Below are 17,404 nucleotides of genomic sequence, written 5' to 3'. Positions count from 1 at the left end.
AGATTTTCTTTTTTCAGGCTGTATTGGTGATGCATTTGGGGCTACTTGAGTTGTAAGTTCTCAAGATGTATCTTATGGGATTAAAAAAGGAGGCTTGAATATCACAAAATTTATATGAAACTTCTATGAATAAAATAGACTTCTTTTATATTCTTGTGGAAGTGTAATAGTTTTATTTATTAAGATGCTCTTTAAATTTTGTAACTGTAATAAATAACCCCCTTTTTTTTTTTTTTTTTTTGGAGACAGAGTCTCGCTCTGTTACTCGGGCTGGAGTGCTCTGTTGCCTGGGCTACAGTGCCGTGGCATCAGCCTTGCTCACTACAACCTCAAATTCCTGGGCCCAAGCAATCCTCCTGCCTCAGCCTCCTGAGTAGCTGGGACTACAGACATGCATCATCATGCCTGGCTAATTTTTGCTATATATTTTTAGTTGTCTGGCTAATTTCTTTCTATTTTTAGGTAGAGGTGGGGGGTCTCACTCTTGCTCAGGCTGGTCTTGAACTCCTGACCTTGAGTGATCCTCCCCCCTCAGCCTTGCAGAGTGCTAGGATTACAGGCGTGAGCCGCTGCGCCCGGTTGTAAATAACCCATTTGAAAATGGTTATTCTTTCTTTTTTTTTTTTCAGACAGAGTGTCGCTCTGTTGCCCGGTCTAGAGTGCCATGGCATCAGCCTTGCTCACTACAACTTCAAATTCCTGGGCTCAAGCAATCTTCCTGCCTCAGCTTCCTGAGTAGCTGGGACTATAGGCATGCACTACCACGCCCGGCTAATTTTTGTATTTTTAGTTGCCCAGCTAATTTTTTTTCTTTTTTTCTTTTTCTTTCTTTTTTTTTTTTTAGTATAAGTGAGGTCTTGCTCTTGCTCAGGCTGGCCTCCGACTCCTGAGCTCCAAGGATCCTCCTGCCTTGGCTTCCCAGAGTGCTAGGATTACAGGTGTGAGCCACCAAGGCTGGCCTGAAAATGGTTATCCTTTAAAAGTGTTTTCATTAGGAACAAGTAGAATTAATACTTTAAACATACTAAAAACTAGTGATTGATTTTTATGGTATATTCTTAGACTTGGAAACATGAATTTAACGTTTTTTTTCAAGACTTTAGGTAAAGTTGGTCGAGTACAACAGATATATTCAGACAGTGATTTAAAGGTGGAAGTTTGTGGAACATCTTGGACATATAATCCAGCGGCAGTTTCCAAGGTCGCATCTGCAGGATCAGCCATTAGCAATGCATCTGGTGGTATGTTTTGTACTGTGTTTCTTTAAAGGTAATATGGTTTACATTAAAACCTTTGCTAACTCCCCAGTTCTCATATACAGATAATATTGTACATGTGCTTTTTGGTTTTCTCCCAGATTACATAGCCTCACTTGAATGTTGACCATCTTTTAAACATTCACTAAAGGTTCGTATTTTTTTATGTGATGAACAGCTTTTTTCTGGCTGAGGTATCCCCTGGAAAAAGTCCCATGAATACATGTTTTTTCTTGGGTATATCAAGCAATTCTCCACATCAAATCTGAGATACCTGAAATTCAGCATTCTACTCTTTAAAACTTTTGTCTATTGCTTTCTTAGACTGCTTTGTTTTTTCTTTATTGCCAACATTGTTGCTAGCAGATGGCTTTCTTCCTGGATATTTTTATATATCAGATATATTTTTTTCTCTTACCATTTAATAAGAATTATTATAGGCCAGGCGTGGTGGCTCACGCCTGTAATCCTAGCACTCTGGGAGGCCGAGACAGGTGAATCGTTTGAGCTCAGGAGTTCAAGACCAGCCTGAGCAAGAGCGAGACCCCATCTCCACTAAAAAATAGAAAGAAATTAACTGGACAACTAAAAATATATAAAAAAAAATTAGCCGAGCATGGTGGCGCATGCCTGTAGTCCCAGCTACTCGGGAGGCTGAGGCAGAAGGATTGCTTGAGCCCAGGAGTTTGAGGTTGCTGTGAGCTAGGCTGACGCCATGGCACTCTAGCCTAGGCAACAGAGTGAGACTCTGTCTCAAAAAAAAAAAAAAAAAAAAAAAGAATTCTTATATATGTCACAATGAGTAGAAAACCATGTTAAAATGTGAATATGCTGGATGCTTATGTAGACTCATTCCCAAAGCCTTTCCTTCTTATGCACCAGCTTTACATACACAGACTCAGTTCATTCTACATGTTACACGTTACTGTATGTAAATTGTTGTCATCCAGAAAAGAAGGTGGAACTATACTGTAAATGGTAAGAAACAAAAGGAAAACATTAGGTCACCTCCAGTTTTATTTTTGTACTACTTTCTACTTCCTCTGTTTTTTTGTCTCTTCCGCTTTAATTTGCTAGTGTGTTTAAAGTTTAAGTCAGGTGTTTAGTTTTACCTCAAGGTTAGATAGCATCATAATAAGCTCACTACCTACAAAATACAAGAGTGATGAATGGTTAATATTATACTCTAAAATAATGGGGACTTGGCCCACTTTGTGATTTTTCCCTTGCCCTACTTTGTGATTTTTCTGCTTTCCAATAAGTACCCCAAGAATTAAGGAATAGAACTTGATAGCCTCTATATTATTGATTGATACTATTTAGAAAAAGATATCTTATGAAGAGCCTGTGTATGTTTATCTCTGGTTCATTCTTGTTTTTGTCAAAACCAATCAGTCGGCACGTACTGAAGGTATGTTATTGAAACTTAGATGTCCATTTTGAACTGAAAGGATATTAGTTTGTTCCTAAAATATGTCCCCAGATATTACAGAGATTAGTTACTTTTGAATCATAATCATTGATCTGTTGAATTATTCTAAGGTTTGTGGTAAGCTTAAAACTTGAAGTTTGTATCATCATGATACTCCTATAGTAGTGTGTTTATTCACAATTTCTTTGGTATGACTTCTAAATTTTGAATTATTATTAGTATGTAACTCACCATTTTTTCTAAAATTCTAACTTGACATACGTAAATTGGACAAAACTTAAAGTACTTATGGGCTTGAACTTAATGCAGCTTGATATAGTAGTGTTTATAATTTGCATGGGTAGTTATCTGTAGCATAATAGAAAAAACATGAGAGAAATAATAAAAAGGAAAAGATTATAGGAATATGGTTAATATCTGTTTCTTAGTAGTTAATGGTTGACATCCTTCTATATTAGCAGCTTTATTTGATGCTTTACAGAAAGACTCTCACAACTCCTGAAGAAATTATTTGAAACTCAAGAGTCTGGTGACCTCAATGAAGAATTAGTTAAGGCTGCTGCTAATGGAGATGTTGCTAAAGTGGAAGATTTGCTAAAAAGACCAGATGTGGATGTGAGCATTTTAAAAATTATTTTGAAGCATATGCAAAAATAAAATAGTATAATGAACTTTATACCCAACAATTATTTAAGATTTTGCTACACGTGCTTCATTTATTCCTTCTTTCTTGGTTTTCTGAGGTATTTTAAAGCAAACACCAGTTATTCCTTAGTGTGCACTTTTAAGAAATAGTGACATTTTCTTATTTAATACTATAACTTTTTTATTTTTTGATTGACAAAACTTTAAAATTTAGGTTTTTAAGTGGTTAGACTTTTTTGGGAAATTCAGTGATTTTTTTTTTTTTCTCATGTAAATGTCATTCTATGACATCTTTTAAATATATTTTATTAAATTTTATTAGCAGTTGTCTATCTTTTCAAAACATTTAATCTACACCTTTTCTCCAGCCTTCCATGAAAGTTTACCGTTTCACAGTTTATAAGGCAAATGAATTAGAGGTCATGTATTCATATTTTATAACCCTTTTTAGGTTATGCTGTAGTTTTGCCATTCACACAAGCCATATTTTAAGTGGACAGTTTTGATTCTAGCTTAGTTGTTGTATTTTGCATTTGTCATTGGTATCATGCTGGCACCAATATCATGATCAGTGCCAGCCAAGAGATGGTAGTTGGAGTGGCAATTTGAATTATCCTGTGTTGTAAGGGCTTTTGTTGCCTACCTTTGTATGTTTGTTTTTAAGTATGCTATCGGTAGACACTTTGAAGAAGATCAGATTTATAATTGTAAGGTATTAATGTCTTATTTCTCCTGTAATCTCATGTGACATTTTAGCTTCATTAGAGATATCAGTTGCAGCAACACAACACAGCACTTTGATTAGTTGTGAGATACGATACAAATAATTGTTTGATATTGAAGTTTGAAAGATAGAATCGGCCGGGCGTGGTGGCTCACGCCTGTAATCCTAGCACTCTGGGAGGCCGAGGTGGGCGGATCGTTTGAGCTCAAGAGTTCGAGACCAGCCTGAGCAAGAGCGAGACCCCATCTCTACTAAAAATGGAAAGAAATTATATGGACAGCTAAAAATATATATAGAAAAAATTAGCCGGGCATGGTGGTGCATGCCTGTAGTCCCAACTACTCGGGAGGCTGAGACAGGAGGATCCCTTGAGCTCAGGAGTTTGAGGTTGCTGTGAGCTAGGCTGACGCCATGGCACTCACTCTAGCCTGGGCAACAAAGTGAGACTCTGTCTCAAAAAAAAAAAAAAAAAAAAAAAAAAAGAAAGATAGAATCAAATTTCCTAAATCAGTCAAGCAGATTTAGATCTTATTAGATGTAATATTTTCCTTCATTTAATTACTAACTTATTTTAAAGTTATTTTTAAAGTGTCATACATACTAAAAATTTAAAGAGGAAAATAGTTTGTAAGGTTTATTATGAAAAATAATATCTCTTCCTTCTCACCCTTATTTTCCCATTCTTCAGAGGCAACTTTTCTTGGCTCTTTTAGCTGATGTTCTTCCTATTAACCTGAACACCCTCCGGTAATATACCTCTGTTGTTATGTCTCAATTTTTTTTCTATTTCTTTTTTTAAGGAGTTATCTTTTGGTACTCATTAGAAGGTGAGGATTCAGCTTTCTTTTACCACCTGCATCCCAGACACATACAGACTCTTTCCAGCTTCTTCATGTGGTTATATTACATTGTAATTTTGTTTAGATCAGAATTACTTGTGCATGTTGTATAAATGACATTCATAGCTTAGCTGTGGAGTGTACTAGATTGTATTTTACTACAGAACTTTTTATTTTCATTGGAGTTCATAATTGTCCTTTTTCAAAAATTGAGATCTATAATTTTCATACAGTGAAATAAGTGGATTAGCCAGTTTTGACAAATGAACATGCCCATATAGTCCACACCTTTGTTAAGATTTAGAACATTGCCTGGCTAAGTAAGAAGTTTACACCTTTTTATGCTAGTATTAGTATAAAATGCTGTACCATTTGCAGATTTTAAATAAGGATGAATATAGTTTTAGAAAGAACAGTAAGAGGTAGCATTGAAAGGTAATAGACTGCAAACACTAATCTTGCATAGTTGTTTATATCCATGCTTCTCTACATTTAATGTGCATACAAATCACTTTAGGAAACTTGTCAAAATTCAGGTTTATATTTAGGAGATTTTAGGTGGAGCCTGAGATTTTGAATTTCTAAAGAGTTCTCAGGTAATGATAATGCTGCTGGTCTGGGAATTACACATTGGGTAACAAAAATCAAAATCAGCACAAATAGAAATATAATGCAACCCATATATCTAATTTTATTTTTTTACAAGTCGTGTTCAAAAGAAGTAAAAAGAAACCATTGAAATTAATATTAAAAGTAGATTTTATCTAACCCAATATATTTTAAATGTTATTTCAACATGTTATCAATTAAAAGATGATTGATATGCAAAAAAAAAAAAAAGATTTAGAACATTTCTTTCATTCCTAAAAGTTGACCTGTGATCAGTTTTGGTCTTTCCTAGTCCCTGTTCACCCTATACATAACTTTTAAATTTTTTCATTTGTTAGTAATCTGTATTTTTATAATTAATTTCTTTCTTTCTACATTCCTCTCTAATTGTCTAATCTCGCAAGACATTTAGGCACACCAGGTATGTATTCATTTTATCTTCTGATAGAAACTTCTCAGGTGTCCAGTGTGCTCCATCTGGACAGGTTGCCCTCTACACTTGATGCCCATTTGGAATGTCTCCTCACCCATCATCCTGAGGGTTTCTTTCTCCTCTCTCCTGTGTTGGATTTCTTATTTCTTGTATCCCCTGTCTTTCTGTTTCCACATTCGCTCTCTCTTTGGTGAAATACAGTTTTTCATAGTTTCTGAGAAAGGATGTATGGGAAATAGGCCTTTAATGTCTGAATTTTTGTTTTTACACCTTACAATTAAGTTTTAGATGGGAATAGAATTCTAGGTTAGAAATATTTTCCTTTAGAATAATTCCATAATTGCTGTTGAGGGGACATATATTTTAATTCCTAATCCTACAAGTGAGCTGTTTTTTCCCTGAGGCATGAGGATCTCTTATTTTGGTCAATATTCTGAACTTGCACAATGATGTGCCCTGCTGTGGATCTGTTGCTTTAGATGTTTGACCTTTTCAATCTGGAAATCATGTCTTTCATATATAGAAGTTTTCTATAATTCTTTTAGCAGTAATTTCCTTTCTTCTAATGTCTCTAATTCTGGACTGTTCCTTGAATGTTCTTATTTTTTTCCTTCTATTTTTTTTCTTCTCTACCTCCTTTCTAGGATGTTTCTTTTTTTTTTTTTTTTTTTTTTTTTTGAGACAGAGTCTCACTTTGTTGCCCAGGCTAGAGTGAGTGCCTAGCTCACAGCAACCTTAGACTCCTCGGCTTAAGCGATCCTACTGCCTCAGCCTCCTGAGTAGCTGGGACTACAGGCGTGCGCCACTATGCCCGGCTAATTTTTTCTATATAGATTTTTAGTTGTCCATATAATTTCTTTCTATTTTTTTAGTAGAGACGGGGTCTCGCTCTTGCTCAGGCTGGTCTCGAACTCCTGACCTTGAGCGATCCACCCGCCTCGGCCTCCCAGAGTGCTAGGATTACAGGCGTGAGCCACCACGCACGGCCTCTAGGATGTTTCTTAACTTAATCTTCTAATCCTTTCAAGGTTTTCATTCCATCAGTTTTGAATTTCAGGTTTGTTTTTGGTTCTTTTCACATTCCTTTTTACAGTATCATATTGGTATTTAAAGAGGTTGCAATATCATCTTTTTCCTTACTGAATAAGTAGTCTTTTTTCTTATCTTTGCTTAAGTTTTTGTCTCCTCTAAGTTACACTTTTCTGTTTGTTTTGATCTCTATTTTTCATGTCAGAGGCCATTCCTCAGATGCCTGGTGCTCCTTGGTTGTCTGTTCATCTATAAGAATAGATAGTAAAAAGGCTTGCTGGGAACCTCTTGTGTCTGTGAGTGCATTTGTCAACTGTGGACTTTGTGGGGTGATCTGGTTGGATGTTTCTTTGGGTCACTCTTGGTATCAGCCATTAGGTCTTTTCTTGGGCTGGTGTGACTCCCCAGAGAGGTTTCTTGATTCTTCTGCTTATGGGGTATAAACCTGGCTGCCAGCCTTTGAATACTAAGGGAGGAGGGCTGAGTTCTCCGTATTCAGCATGTAAATGTTTACATTAAACTTTTCTTTTTGGTATTGTACCTCACCCTTAATAGTGCCTGGTTTCTATAGACTGGAGACTATACCATTTCCAGAGAATAAACTTTCAGGTTTCTGTTAATGTATGGGTGGACCAGAGATCCAGGAATCTGAATGCTTTTTAGACAGACTTTCAACGAGTGCTTTTGTGTTTAGCACCCACCATCATATTTATCTCTGTATCCAGTCATCAGTTCTGAGCCTTGTGGTGTTCATTGGCGAAAAGATTGCTTCTTGGTTTTTCTTGTGCCAGGCCAAAGTCTGCTTTCTTTGGTCTGCTAAGTCAGTTCTTGTTTGTCTGCTTTCCAGCTTCCAGTGTGCATGCATGTTTGTGTGGGTGTTCTGTTTTCCTTCTAGCTCCAATTATCTTTGTGAGTTGAGGCATAAAAGAAAAATAACTTTAGTAAGATGTGAAGAGGTAATGAAAATGGATGCAACCCATCCTTTAAAAATACTGCTATAAGAAGGATATGCCTTAAAAAGTCTCATTCTCATAATACCAAAAAACACTGGTCTCTTGACTCATATCTATCCATTTTCCACCTCTTATAATGGATAATTTTTCATCTTTAGTTTTTCTATTTTTTCTGGCATCTTCCTCTGATTTCTACTTTTTAGTCCCTTTTTTTTTTTTTTTTTTTTTTTTTGAGACAAGGTCTCACTCTGATGCCTGGGCTAGAGTGCAATGGTGTCGTAGCTCTCTCCAACATCAAACTCTTGGACTCAGGAGATCCTCCTGCCTCTATTTCCCCAGTAGCTGGTACTATAGGTACATGCCACCACACCTGGCTAATTTTTAAATTTTTTGTAGAGACAAAGTCTTGCTATGTTGTTCAGGCTGTTCTCAAACTCGTGGCCTCAAGTAATCCTCCTACCTTGGTCTCCCAAAGTGCTAGGATTACAGGCGTGAGCCTCTGTGCCCAGCCTGTTTTGTCTTTTTTTTGTGTTTGAAGCCTTCCTCAAATCTCTGATCTTTGGTTTATCATTCATATCTGAATGAGACATTAGAAGCTGATTGGTAGCTCTCTTTACCTGGACAGGACTTACTGACTAATTTTGAATCATGGTGATTGGGTGTATAGAGCTTTTGGGGATCTTGAAATGCCATCAGGTAGGAATGTGTTCTCCACAGCTGTTCAGCTGTTCAGCTGTTCAGGACGAGAAACATCCCTTTTCCTGTCCAGGGAAGAGACGCAGGCAGCTAGTGCCCTGTCCTTGAGTTTGAGGAGTGGCCTAGAGTGCGGCCATTGCACTTGCACATCAGACTTATACTTGGGGCCCTTCTTGTTAGCCCTCTGATGCGCTTGTGTTTGTAGTTTGTAGGCTTTGTGTTTGTCTGGGGTTCTCTGTGTTCTTTACACGTTGGCTTCCTGTTCCCTAATAAAGTCAATTAACACTTTTCCATGTGTTTTCTCTCTTTCACAAATATGTTATTTTTTCTTGTTTTTACGTGTTCTCCCTTTCTCTTTGTCTTTATGGATTTTTATGTTTTACATTATTTTACTATCATTTTAATGGGACTTCAGGTAGATAAGATATAAACGTGTGGCTAGGCTACCATCTTTTATGGTTTTATGGATGGGAGTGAAAGAGGTGGAAATAAAGAATTGCAGATGTCCATGGGTAAGTTATGCATGTAGACAACATCTGAAGTGAAGGAAAGGTTGGAAATTACTGCTTTATTGTATATAGCCATCTTGCTAACTCATTTATGTGTTCTTCATGGTAGTTTGCCTATTGTTGGTATCTGGTATATTTGTTGAGTTGCATTTATTTCTACTTTAACAGCCAGTATCTCTTCAAATTTTCCATTCACCTCAGTGCTTTTTTCATTGGACTGTGGGCTCCGCGATAATAATAATCCCAAAAGAAGTATATATACTCAAAACTAACTTACTTCCTTTCCTCTCTCCCTTCTTTCCCTTCCTTTCTTCTTTCGACTTTGCAGATTGGCTAAACAGTTCTTTTATAGCTCCTCAAACAATGGAACTTTTGTTTTTTAAAAAAATTCTTGCCTCTTTTCTCTAAATTAAAGAGTCTCTGGTTGTCTGTACTGATACATGGAACACCAACCTAAATTATTCTCATAGAATCATACAGTGTATTAGATTTAAACCTATACTATATGTACATATATATATATCTCCTATATGTCTAGGCTCTTTTGATTTGAAATGTTCATTCTTTTTTTTTTTTTTTTTTAGGTAAATGGGCAATGTGCTGGCCATACAGCTATGCAAGCTGCTAGTCAGAATGGACATGTTGACATTTTGAAGTTACTTTTGAAGCAAAACGTGGATGTAGAAGCAGAGGTAACTAAACTTGAGAAATATTTTAAGTGAAAATTAATGTCTTAGAAATAATTTCTATACTACAAGATGGATTTTTTCATTATTTAAATTTGATATTTACCTAAGCCTTTTCTGATTGAAAATAAAAATTTGACAGGGACAGCTTGAAGTATTTCTTGTCTTCGTGTGATCCCTCAATATTCTAGGCATAGTCCTTAGTGAAGATAGGAGTTGAGTTTCCTGCTGCTGTGGTGGAGCCACCATGTTGGGAGCCAAGTTGGGTTTACCCAGGAATCATCCTAGGGAAGTTGAGGGAAGAGGAATATAGATCTGCTAGGTCTAGGTCTTTCTTGATCTCTGTGACATTCAAGAGACCTTTTTTGTTGTTGTTTTGTAGTAACCGAATTAGCATTTTTTTTTAAGTCTTACTTTTTTCTTTTTCTTTCACTCTGAGAGACTGAGGAAAAAAAAGTCTCATAGTTTTTTGACCTTAATGTGGATCTTTGAGGAGCTTACAGTTCATGTTTATCACCATGCGTGTGTATATATGCTTAATTTAATTAAGGACTCATTCTTATAAAAGGGAAATAAACATTACTTAGTGTCTAATGGTGTCTCAGTTGGGAATTTATACATGTGATGTGAAGGATGGCTTAGTTTGTCTTAGTTAACTATAAATTCATTAGTAAAAATATATTAGAATCATGTTTGTTTTAGTTTAGTTCAAGATTGTTTAGGATAAGTAAAATTCTATCAAATTTAAATTAGGCAGAGTGTTTTAATTTTGTCTAAAAGATACTCCCATCTGTGGGTGATCAATAAGAATTTGAATTTCTGAGGGCTAAATTGATGGATCAGGATGGTCTCAATCTCCTGGGCTCAAGTGATCCTACTGCCTCAGCCTCCTGGGTAGCTATGACTTGACGCGAGCCGCTATGCCCTGCTTAATAAGTCATCTTTGATGTTGGAGTTTTCTCTTGCCTAGAAAGAACTTGAATTTTAAATTAGCATATTAAATATCTGTGAACTATATGATAGTTTTCTTACTATGATGTCTTTGTGAATGAGATTTATGTAATTTGATTTTGCTTTTGCAGTAGTAATTTTTAAGTTGCATCTTTCTTGGTTATGAATTTAGGATCCCAGTTTGTGTTTATAAAGCTTTTTTGGTAATGAAAGAAAGACTTAATTTTAGTATTTTGTAAACGGAAGGTAATTATTTTGTTATTGTAGTTTGATTTGGGATAATGGAGTAAAATTCCCTGAGTTGAATGTCTCATTTTTTATTTCATTAATCCAGTTATGACAATGGAAATGACATTGAAAAACCACAGCCCTTCTCCTTATAGCTAATAAGGCAAGAGGCTGAAAAACCGAATTCCTTTTTGCCTAATTTTAATTTTTATTATTTTTAAAAATTTCCATAGATTTAGCGAGTACAAGTGGAATTTTGTTACATGGATGTGTTGTATAGTAGTTAAGTCTGGGCTTTAGGTGTACCCATCACCTGAATAGTGTATTTTGTACCAAATAGGTAATTTTTTATCCCTGATCCTCTCCCAATCTCTCCTCTTCTGAGTCTCCAGTGTTCATTATGCCACTCTGTATGACCATGAATACCCATAGCTTTAGCTCCCACTTGTAAGTGAGAACATGTGGTATTTGGTTTTTGTTCCTAAGTTATTTCACTTAGGGTAGTGACCTCCAGTTCCATCCAAGTTGCTGTAAAGGACATTATTTCATTCTTTTGTTTGTTTGTTTGTTTGTAGAGAATGGGGTCTATCCTCTGTATCCTAGGCTGGTCTCAAGTGATCCTCCTGCCTCGGTCTCCTAGCCTCCCAAAGTGCTAGGATTACAGACATGAGCCCCAACACCCAGCCTTCTTTGTTTTCTTTTTTATGGCTGAGTAGTATTCCATGGCGTGTCTGTTGTGTATGTATATATACACATCACATTTTCTTTATCCGGTCCTTGATTGTTGGGCACTTAGGTTGACACTATATCTTTGTGATTGTGAACTGTGTTGTGATAGACAAGTTTAGGCATCTTTTTAATATAATGATTTCTCTTCCTTTGGGTAGATACCCAGTAGTGGGATTGCTGGATTGAATGGTAGGTCTACTTTTAGTTCTTTGAGAAATCTCTGTACTGGTTTCCATAGAGGTTGTACTAATTTACATTCCCACCAACAGTGTATAAGCATTCCCTTTTCACCACATCCCATGCCAACATCTATTGACTGTTTAATAATGGCCATTCTGACAGGGGTAAGGTGGTATCTCATTGTGGTTTTATTTTGCATTTGTTTGATTAGTGATTTTGAATATTTTTTCATATGTCTGTTGGCCATTTGTATATTTGCTTTTGAAAAATGTCTGTTCATGTTATTTACCCACTTTTTAATGGGGTTGTTTGTTTTTTTCTTGCTGTTTGAGTTCCTTGTAGATTCTGGATATTAGTCCTTTGTGGGATGCATAGCTTGTGAACATTTTCTCCATTTCTGTAGGCTGTCTATTCTGTTGATTATTTCTTTAGCTGTGCAGAGCTTTTAAGTTTAATTAAATCCCATTTGTTATTTTTGTTTTTGTTATATTTGCTTTTGGAGTCTTAGTCATAAATTCTGTGCCTAGGCCAATGTTCAGAAGAGTTTTTCCCAGGTTTTTCTTCTAGTATTTTTATAGTTTTAGGTCTTACATTCAAGTCTTTTATCTGTCTTGAATTAACTTTTATATGTGGTGAAAGATAGGGAATCCAGTTTCATTCTTCTGCATATGGCCCATTTCCCCAGCACCATTTATTTAGTGGAGTGTCCTTTCCCCAGTATGTAAGTTTTTTCTGCTTTGTTGAAGATCAGTTGGTTGTAGGTATGTAGTTTTATTTTTGAGTTCTTTATTTGGTTCTATTGATCTATGTGTCTGCTTTTACGCCAGTACCATGCTGTTTTGGTTACAGTAGCTTTATAGTAGAATTTGAAGTCAGGTTAGGTTAGGTGATGGCTCCATTTTTGTTCTTTTTGCTTAGAATTGCTTTGGCTATTTGGGCTCATTTTTGGTTCCATATGAATTTTAGGATTGTTTTTTCTAATTCTGTGAAAAATGATATTGGTATTTTGATAGGAATTTTACTGAATCTGTAGATTACTTTGGGCATTATGATCATTTTGACAATATTGATTTCCAATCCATGAACATGGGATGTTTTCCCATTTGTTTGTGTCATCTTTGATTTCTTTAGTGAGTGTTTTGTAGTTTTCCTGTTGGAGATCTTTCACTTCTTTGGTTAAATGTATTCCTAGAGGCCGGGCGCGGTGGCTCACGCCTGTAATCCTAGCACTCTGGGAGGCCGAGGCGGGTGGATCGCTCAAGGTCAGGAGTTCGAGACCAGCCTGAGCAAGAGCAAGACCCCGTCTCTACTAAAAATAGAAAGAAATTATATGGACAACTAAAAAAAAAAAATATATATATATATAGAAAAATTAGCCGGGCATGGTGGCGCATGCCTGTAGTCCCAGCTACTCGGGAGGCTGAGGCAGGAGGATCGCTTGAGCTCAGGAGTTTGAGGTTGCTGTGAGCTAGGCTGACGCCACGGCACTCACTCTAGCCTGGGCAACAAAGTGAGACTCTGTCTCAAAAAAAAAAAATGTATTCCTAGGTATTTTATCTTGTTTTTTGCCAATATCATAAATGGGATTGAGTTCTTGATGTGGTTCTCATCTTGGTTGTTATTGGTATACAGAAATGCTATTGATTTGTTTACATTGATTTTTGTAACTTTAGACTTTACTGAATTCATTTATCAAATCTAGGAGTCTTTTGGAGGAGTCTTTAGGGTTTCCCAGGTATAAGATCATATTGTGAGCAAACAGATAATTTGATTCCCTTTTTTCTGGTTTGGATACCCTTTGTTTCTTTCTCTTGCCTAAGTATTCTAGCTAGGTCTTCAGTACTCTGTTGACTAGAAATGGTGACAGTGGGCATCCTTGTCTTGTTCCAGTTCTTAGGGGGAATTCTTCAAACTTTTCCCTGTTCAGTATGATGTTTGCTATGGGTTTGTCATATATGGCTTTTACTATTTTGAGGTATATTCCTTCTATGCCTAGTTTTTTGAGAGTTTTTATCATGAAGGGATGCTGGATTTTATTGAATGCTTTTTCTGCATCTATTGAGGTGATCGTATGGTTTTTGTTTTTAATTCTGTTTATGTGGTGAATCACATTTATTGACTCGTAAATCTAAAGATTTTTGTTCACATGAGAGGCTCTGCAGAATGGGAGTGCAGCTGTGAACTTGGGAATGAAGTTAGCACTTTTTCAAGAGTAGATTTTCTTTTCTTTTTTCTTAATTGAACTTAAATGTAAAACAAATGGTTTGTTTATGCTATAAACATGGTAAGATTTGAGTGAGGCTCAGTAGGTTAGGTATTTACAAATAATTTATGTTTCAGTTTGCAATATACCTGGTAACTAGAGCAGAGAATTACGTAGGGGTTCTACCATAATTCTCATTTGGATTTACATTCTGTGCATTTTCTGTTTTAAAAACCATTATAGGTAGATGTATTTTGTGAAAGTATGAAAAAAGGGATATTTACACATCAGATTAAATTAATAACACAGTTTCCCAATTGGTAAAGGAAAAATTACACTTAAAAATTGGCTTAAGGCCGGGCGCAGTGGCTCACGCCTGTAATCCTAGCACTCTGGGAGGCCGAGGTGGGCGGATCGTCTGAGCTCAGGAGTTCGAGACCAGCCTGAGCAAGAGCGAGACCCCATCTCTACTAAAAATAGAAAGAAATTATATGGACAGCTAAAAAATATATATAGAAAAAATTAGCCGGGCATGGTGGTGCATGCCTGTAGTCCCAGCTACTCGGGAGGCTGAGACAGGAGGATCGCTTGAGCTCAGGAGTTTGAGGTTGCTGTGAGCTAGGCTAATGCCACGGCACTCACTCTAGCCTGGGCAACAGAGTAAGACTCTGTCTCAAAAAAAAAAAAAAAAAAAAAAAAAAATTGGCTTAAAATATAAATACAACTTATGGCCTAAGACTGAAACAAAAATTTTATAATCAAAGTCTCATTTTTCTAAGATATAGGAATTAACATTGTCTCTTAAGTAGCAATATAGTTTGTTTAAAACAGTGGTTCTCAACTGGGGGCTTTTTTGTCCCACGGGGGACATTTGGAAATGTCTGGAGACATTTTTAATTGTTATAACTGGGTGGTGGTGGGGGGTACTACTGATGTGTGTAGGGAGTAGAAGCTAAGAATGCTACTAAACTTAATCCTACAGCACTTAGGACAGTTCTCATGATAAAGAATGATCTGGCCTTAAATGTCAGTAGTGCTGAAGCTAAGAAAATAGTTACTTTTGCAAATGCACTCATATTTGTTATTCATCATTTGCCAGCTTGTTTATAAAGTGATTTGTGGTTTTTTTTTTTTTTTTGAAACAGAGTCTTGCTTTGTTGCCCGGGCTAGAGTGAGTGCTGTGGCGTCAGCCTAGCTCACAGCAACCTCAAACTCCTGGGCTTAAGCAATCTACTGCCTCAGCCTCCCAAGTAGCTAAGACTACAGGCATGCGCCACCATGCCCAGCTAATTTTTTCTATATATATTTTAGTTGGCCAGATAATTTCTTTCTATTTTTTTAGTAGAGACGGGTCTCGCTCTTGCTCAGGTTGGTCTCGAACTCCTGACCTCGAGCGATCCTCCTGCCTTGGCCTCCCAGAGTGCTAGGATTACAGGCGTGAGCCACCGCGCCCGGCCGTGATTTGTTTTTATTAATTTTTTTATTATTGGAAATTTTAAACATTTACAAAAGTAGAATAGTATGAATCCTACATACCCATCACCTCACTTCAATTATTATTCATGGCCAGTTTTGTTTTATCTGTACCTCTTACCTCCTATTCCCTCCACTGAGTTATTTTGAAGCAGATCCACATATCATATTTAATCAGCATTTTAATATGTATCCTAAAAAAAAGGACTTTTAAGAAAACTTTATCATACCTGTATGATAACAATTAATTAAATTAAAGACATTGATTTTTAGAAATCTGATTTTCTTAAAGGTTTTGAAGTTTGCTAAAGATCAAAGAGAAATGTATTTTATTCTCTAGTTATCTCATTTGGTAACCTTTTGTTTTTATCATTTGCATCAGGAAATGGACTCAAGATACTATCGATCAGGGGTCTGCAAACTATAGCACTGAGGCCAAATCCAGCCCTCCATCTGTATTGTAATGTATTATTGGAACAAAGTGCACCCATTCATTTATGTATTGTTTGTGGCTACTTATGTGTGACAGCTACAGAATTAAGTAATTGTGCAGTTTCAACAAGAGGCCATATGGGCTGCAAAAACTAAAATATTTAAATATTTACTTTTTGGCCCTTCACAGAAAAGTTTACTTGCCCCTGGGATAGATGGTTATTGCAGATTTTTTAGTTTACGCTGTTAACAAAAAAGATTTCTTGGTACATATCATACACATTTTTTTTTTCCCTATTTCTTTTTCTTAGGGAAAACTCAAAGAGCTATTTTGGAAAGTTGGTTTTCTCCATGCATGACCTACTAAATACAATAGGATTGCATTCTGTTTCCTTCTTAATGTATAGGTAAAGGCATCGAAGACTGTGTTAGATCATAGGTTTGTTTATATACATGAGCTAATTTTGGATCTGCCAGGGACTCAGTGTTTTTCTTCCCCTACTGATGAAGGTTAGGAAGAACCAAGATCGTTTTAGATTCACTTTGAGGCCCCTTCATAAATTCTTTGAGATAACCTTGTAGAAGTCACCTTGTTCCTTAAAATTCTCACTTGATACAAGTAACAGAGACAGACTAATGAGCTATGTTTTAGGTTTATTTGGAGTACTTAAGATGGATTTGGAGAAAATAAACAAAACTTGTAAGTTGAGGTGTAGGTGCAACTATCATTTTCTAATGTAGAAGAGAAACTTGAAAATGAATCTAATTGTCATTTTCTAGTGTATGTATTTTCCATAATCTTTATATTGTTCATATGTATTTCCTTTTGATGAACATATATGTCAGGGTTTTTAATTTTTTAGTGTTTGTCTTTATGTATATTGTTGACAGAACCTGCATAAAAGTGTTACAGTAGTGGTTTTCTAGCAACCATTAGTATATGATGTACTTCATAAATAGGTCTTGTTTTTATTTAGTGAGTGTTAGTGGATTGATGCCTCCTATTTTAATGGTAGGTGAACCACAAAATATGGCTAAAAATTGTAACAGAAAAAATCCAGATTGGAGGTTAGAAAGATCTTTTTAATGCGAAGATTCTGAAATATTTATGTGTGTTACTAGAGAGATTAATTTTATATATACATGCATATGTCTCTAATTTTGTTCTGTTTCTGTAAAACACATGTTTTTCTGGGATGCTTACATATAATGCTGCTAAGAGGTACAAGAGTAGTTTACTGGTTTCTTTATTCTCAAGATTGATAGGTAACAAAAACTAATCTGATTCAGCTGAAAATATTAGTAAGGTAAAAGTTTCCGGGCTGGGTGCGGTGGCTCATGCCTGTAATCCTAGCACTCTGGGAGGCCGAGGCGGGCGGATTGTTTGAGCTCAGGAG

The 17,404-nt window shown here is 36.2% G+C and overlaps 1 protein-coding gene across 1 annotated transcript in view; it reads left to right on the top strand.

Annotated features, from left to right (window-relative positions):
• Window positions 1–17,404, top strand: part of MIB1 (MIB E3 ubiquitin protein ligase 1) — a 111,569-nt gene that overhangs the window by 41,390 nt on the left and 52,775 nt on the right. The window contains exons 8-10 of the mRNA XM_069468192.1: window positions 1,097–1,241; window positions 3,170–3,303; window positions 9,710–9,817. Of these exons, the coding sequence (XP_069324293.1) occupies window positions 1,097–1,241; window positions 3,170–3,303; window positions 9,710–9,817 (387 nt within the window). The remainder of the gene's footprint in view (window positions 1–1,096; window positions 1,242–3,169; window positions 3,304–9,709; window positions 9,818–17,404) is intronic.

The sequence above is a fragment of the Eulemur rufifrons genome, chromosome 5 (assembly GCF_041146395.1).
Source record: "Eulemur rufifrons isolate Redbay chromosome 5, OSU_ERuf_1, whole genome shotgun sequence".
NCBI classification, from domain to species: Eukaryota; Metazoa; Chordata; class Mammalia; order Primates; family Lemuridae; genus Eulemur; species Eulemur rufifrons.
The sequence above is the reverse complement of the archived record's forward strand: the minus strand, read 5'-3'. Positions and strand labels throughout refer to the sequence as shown.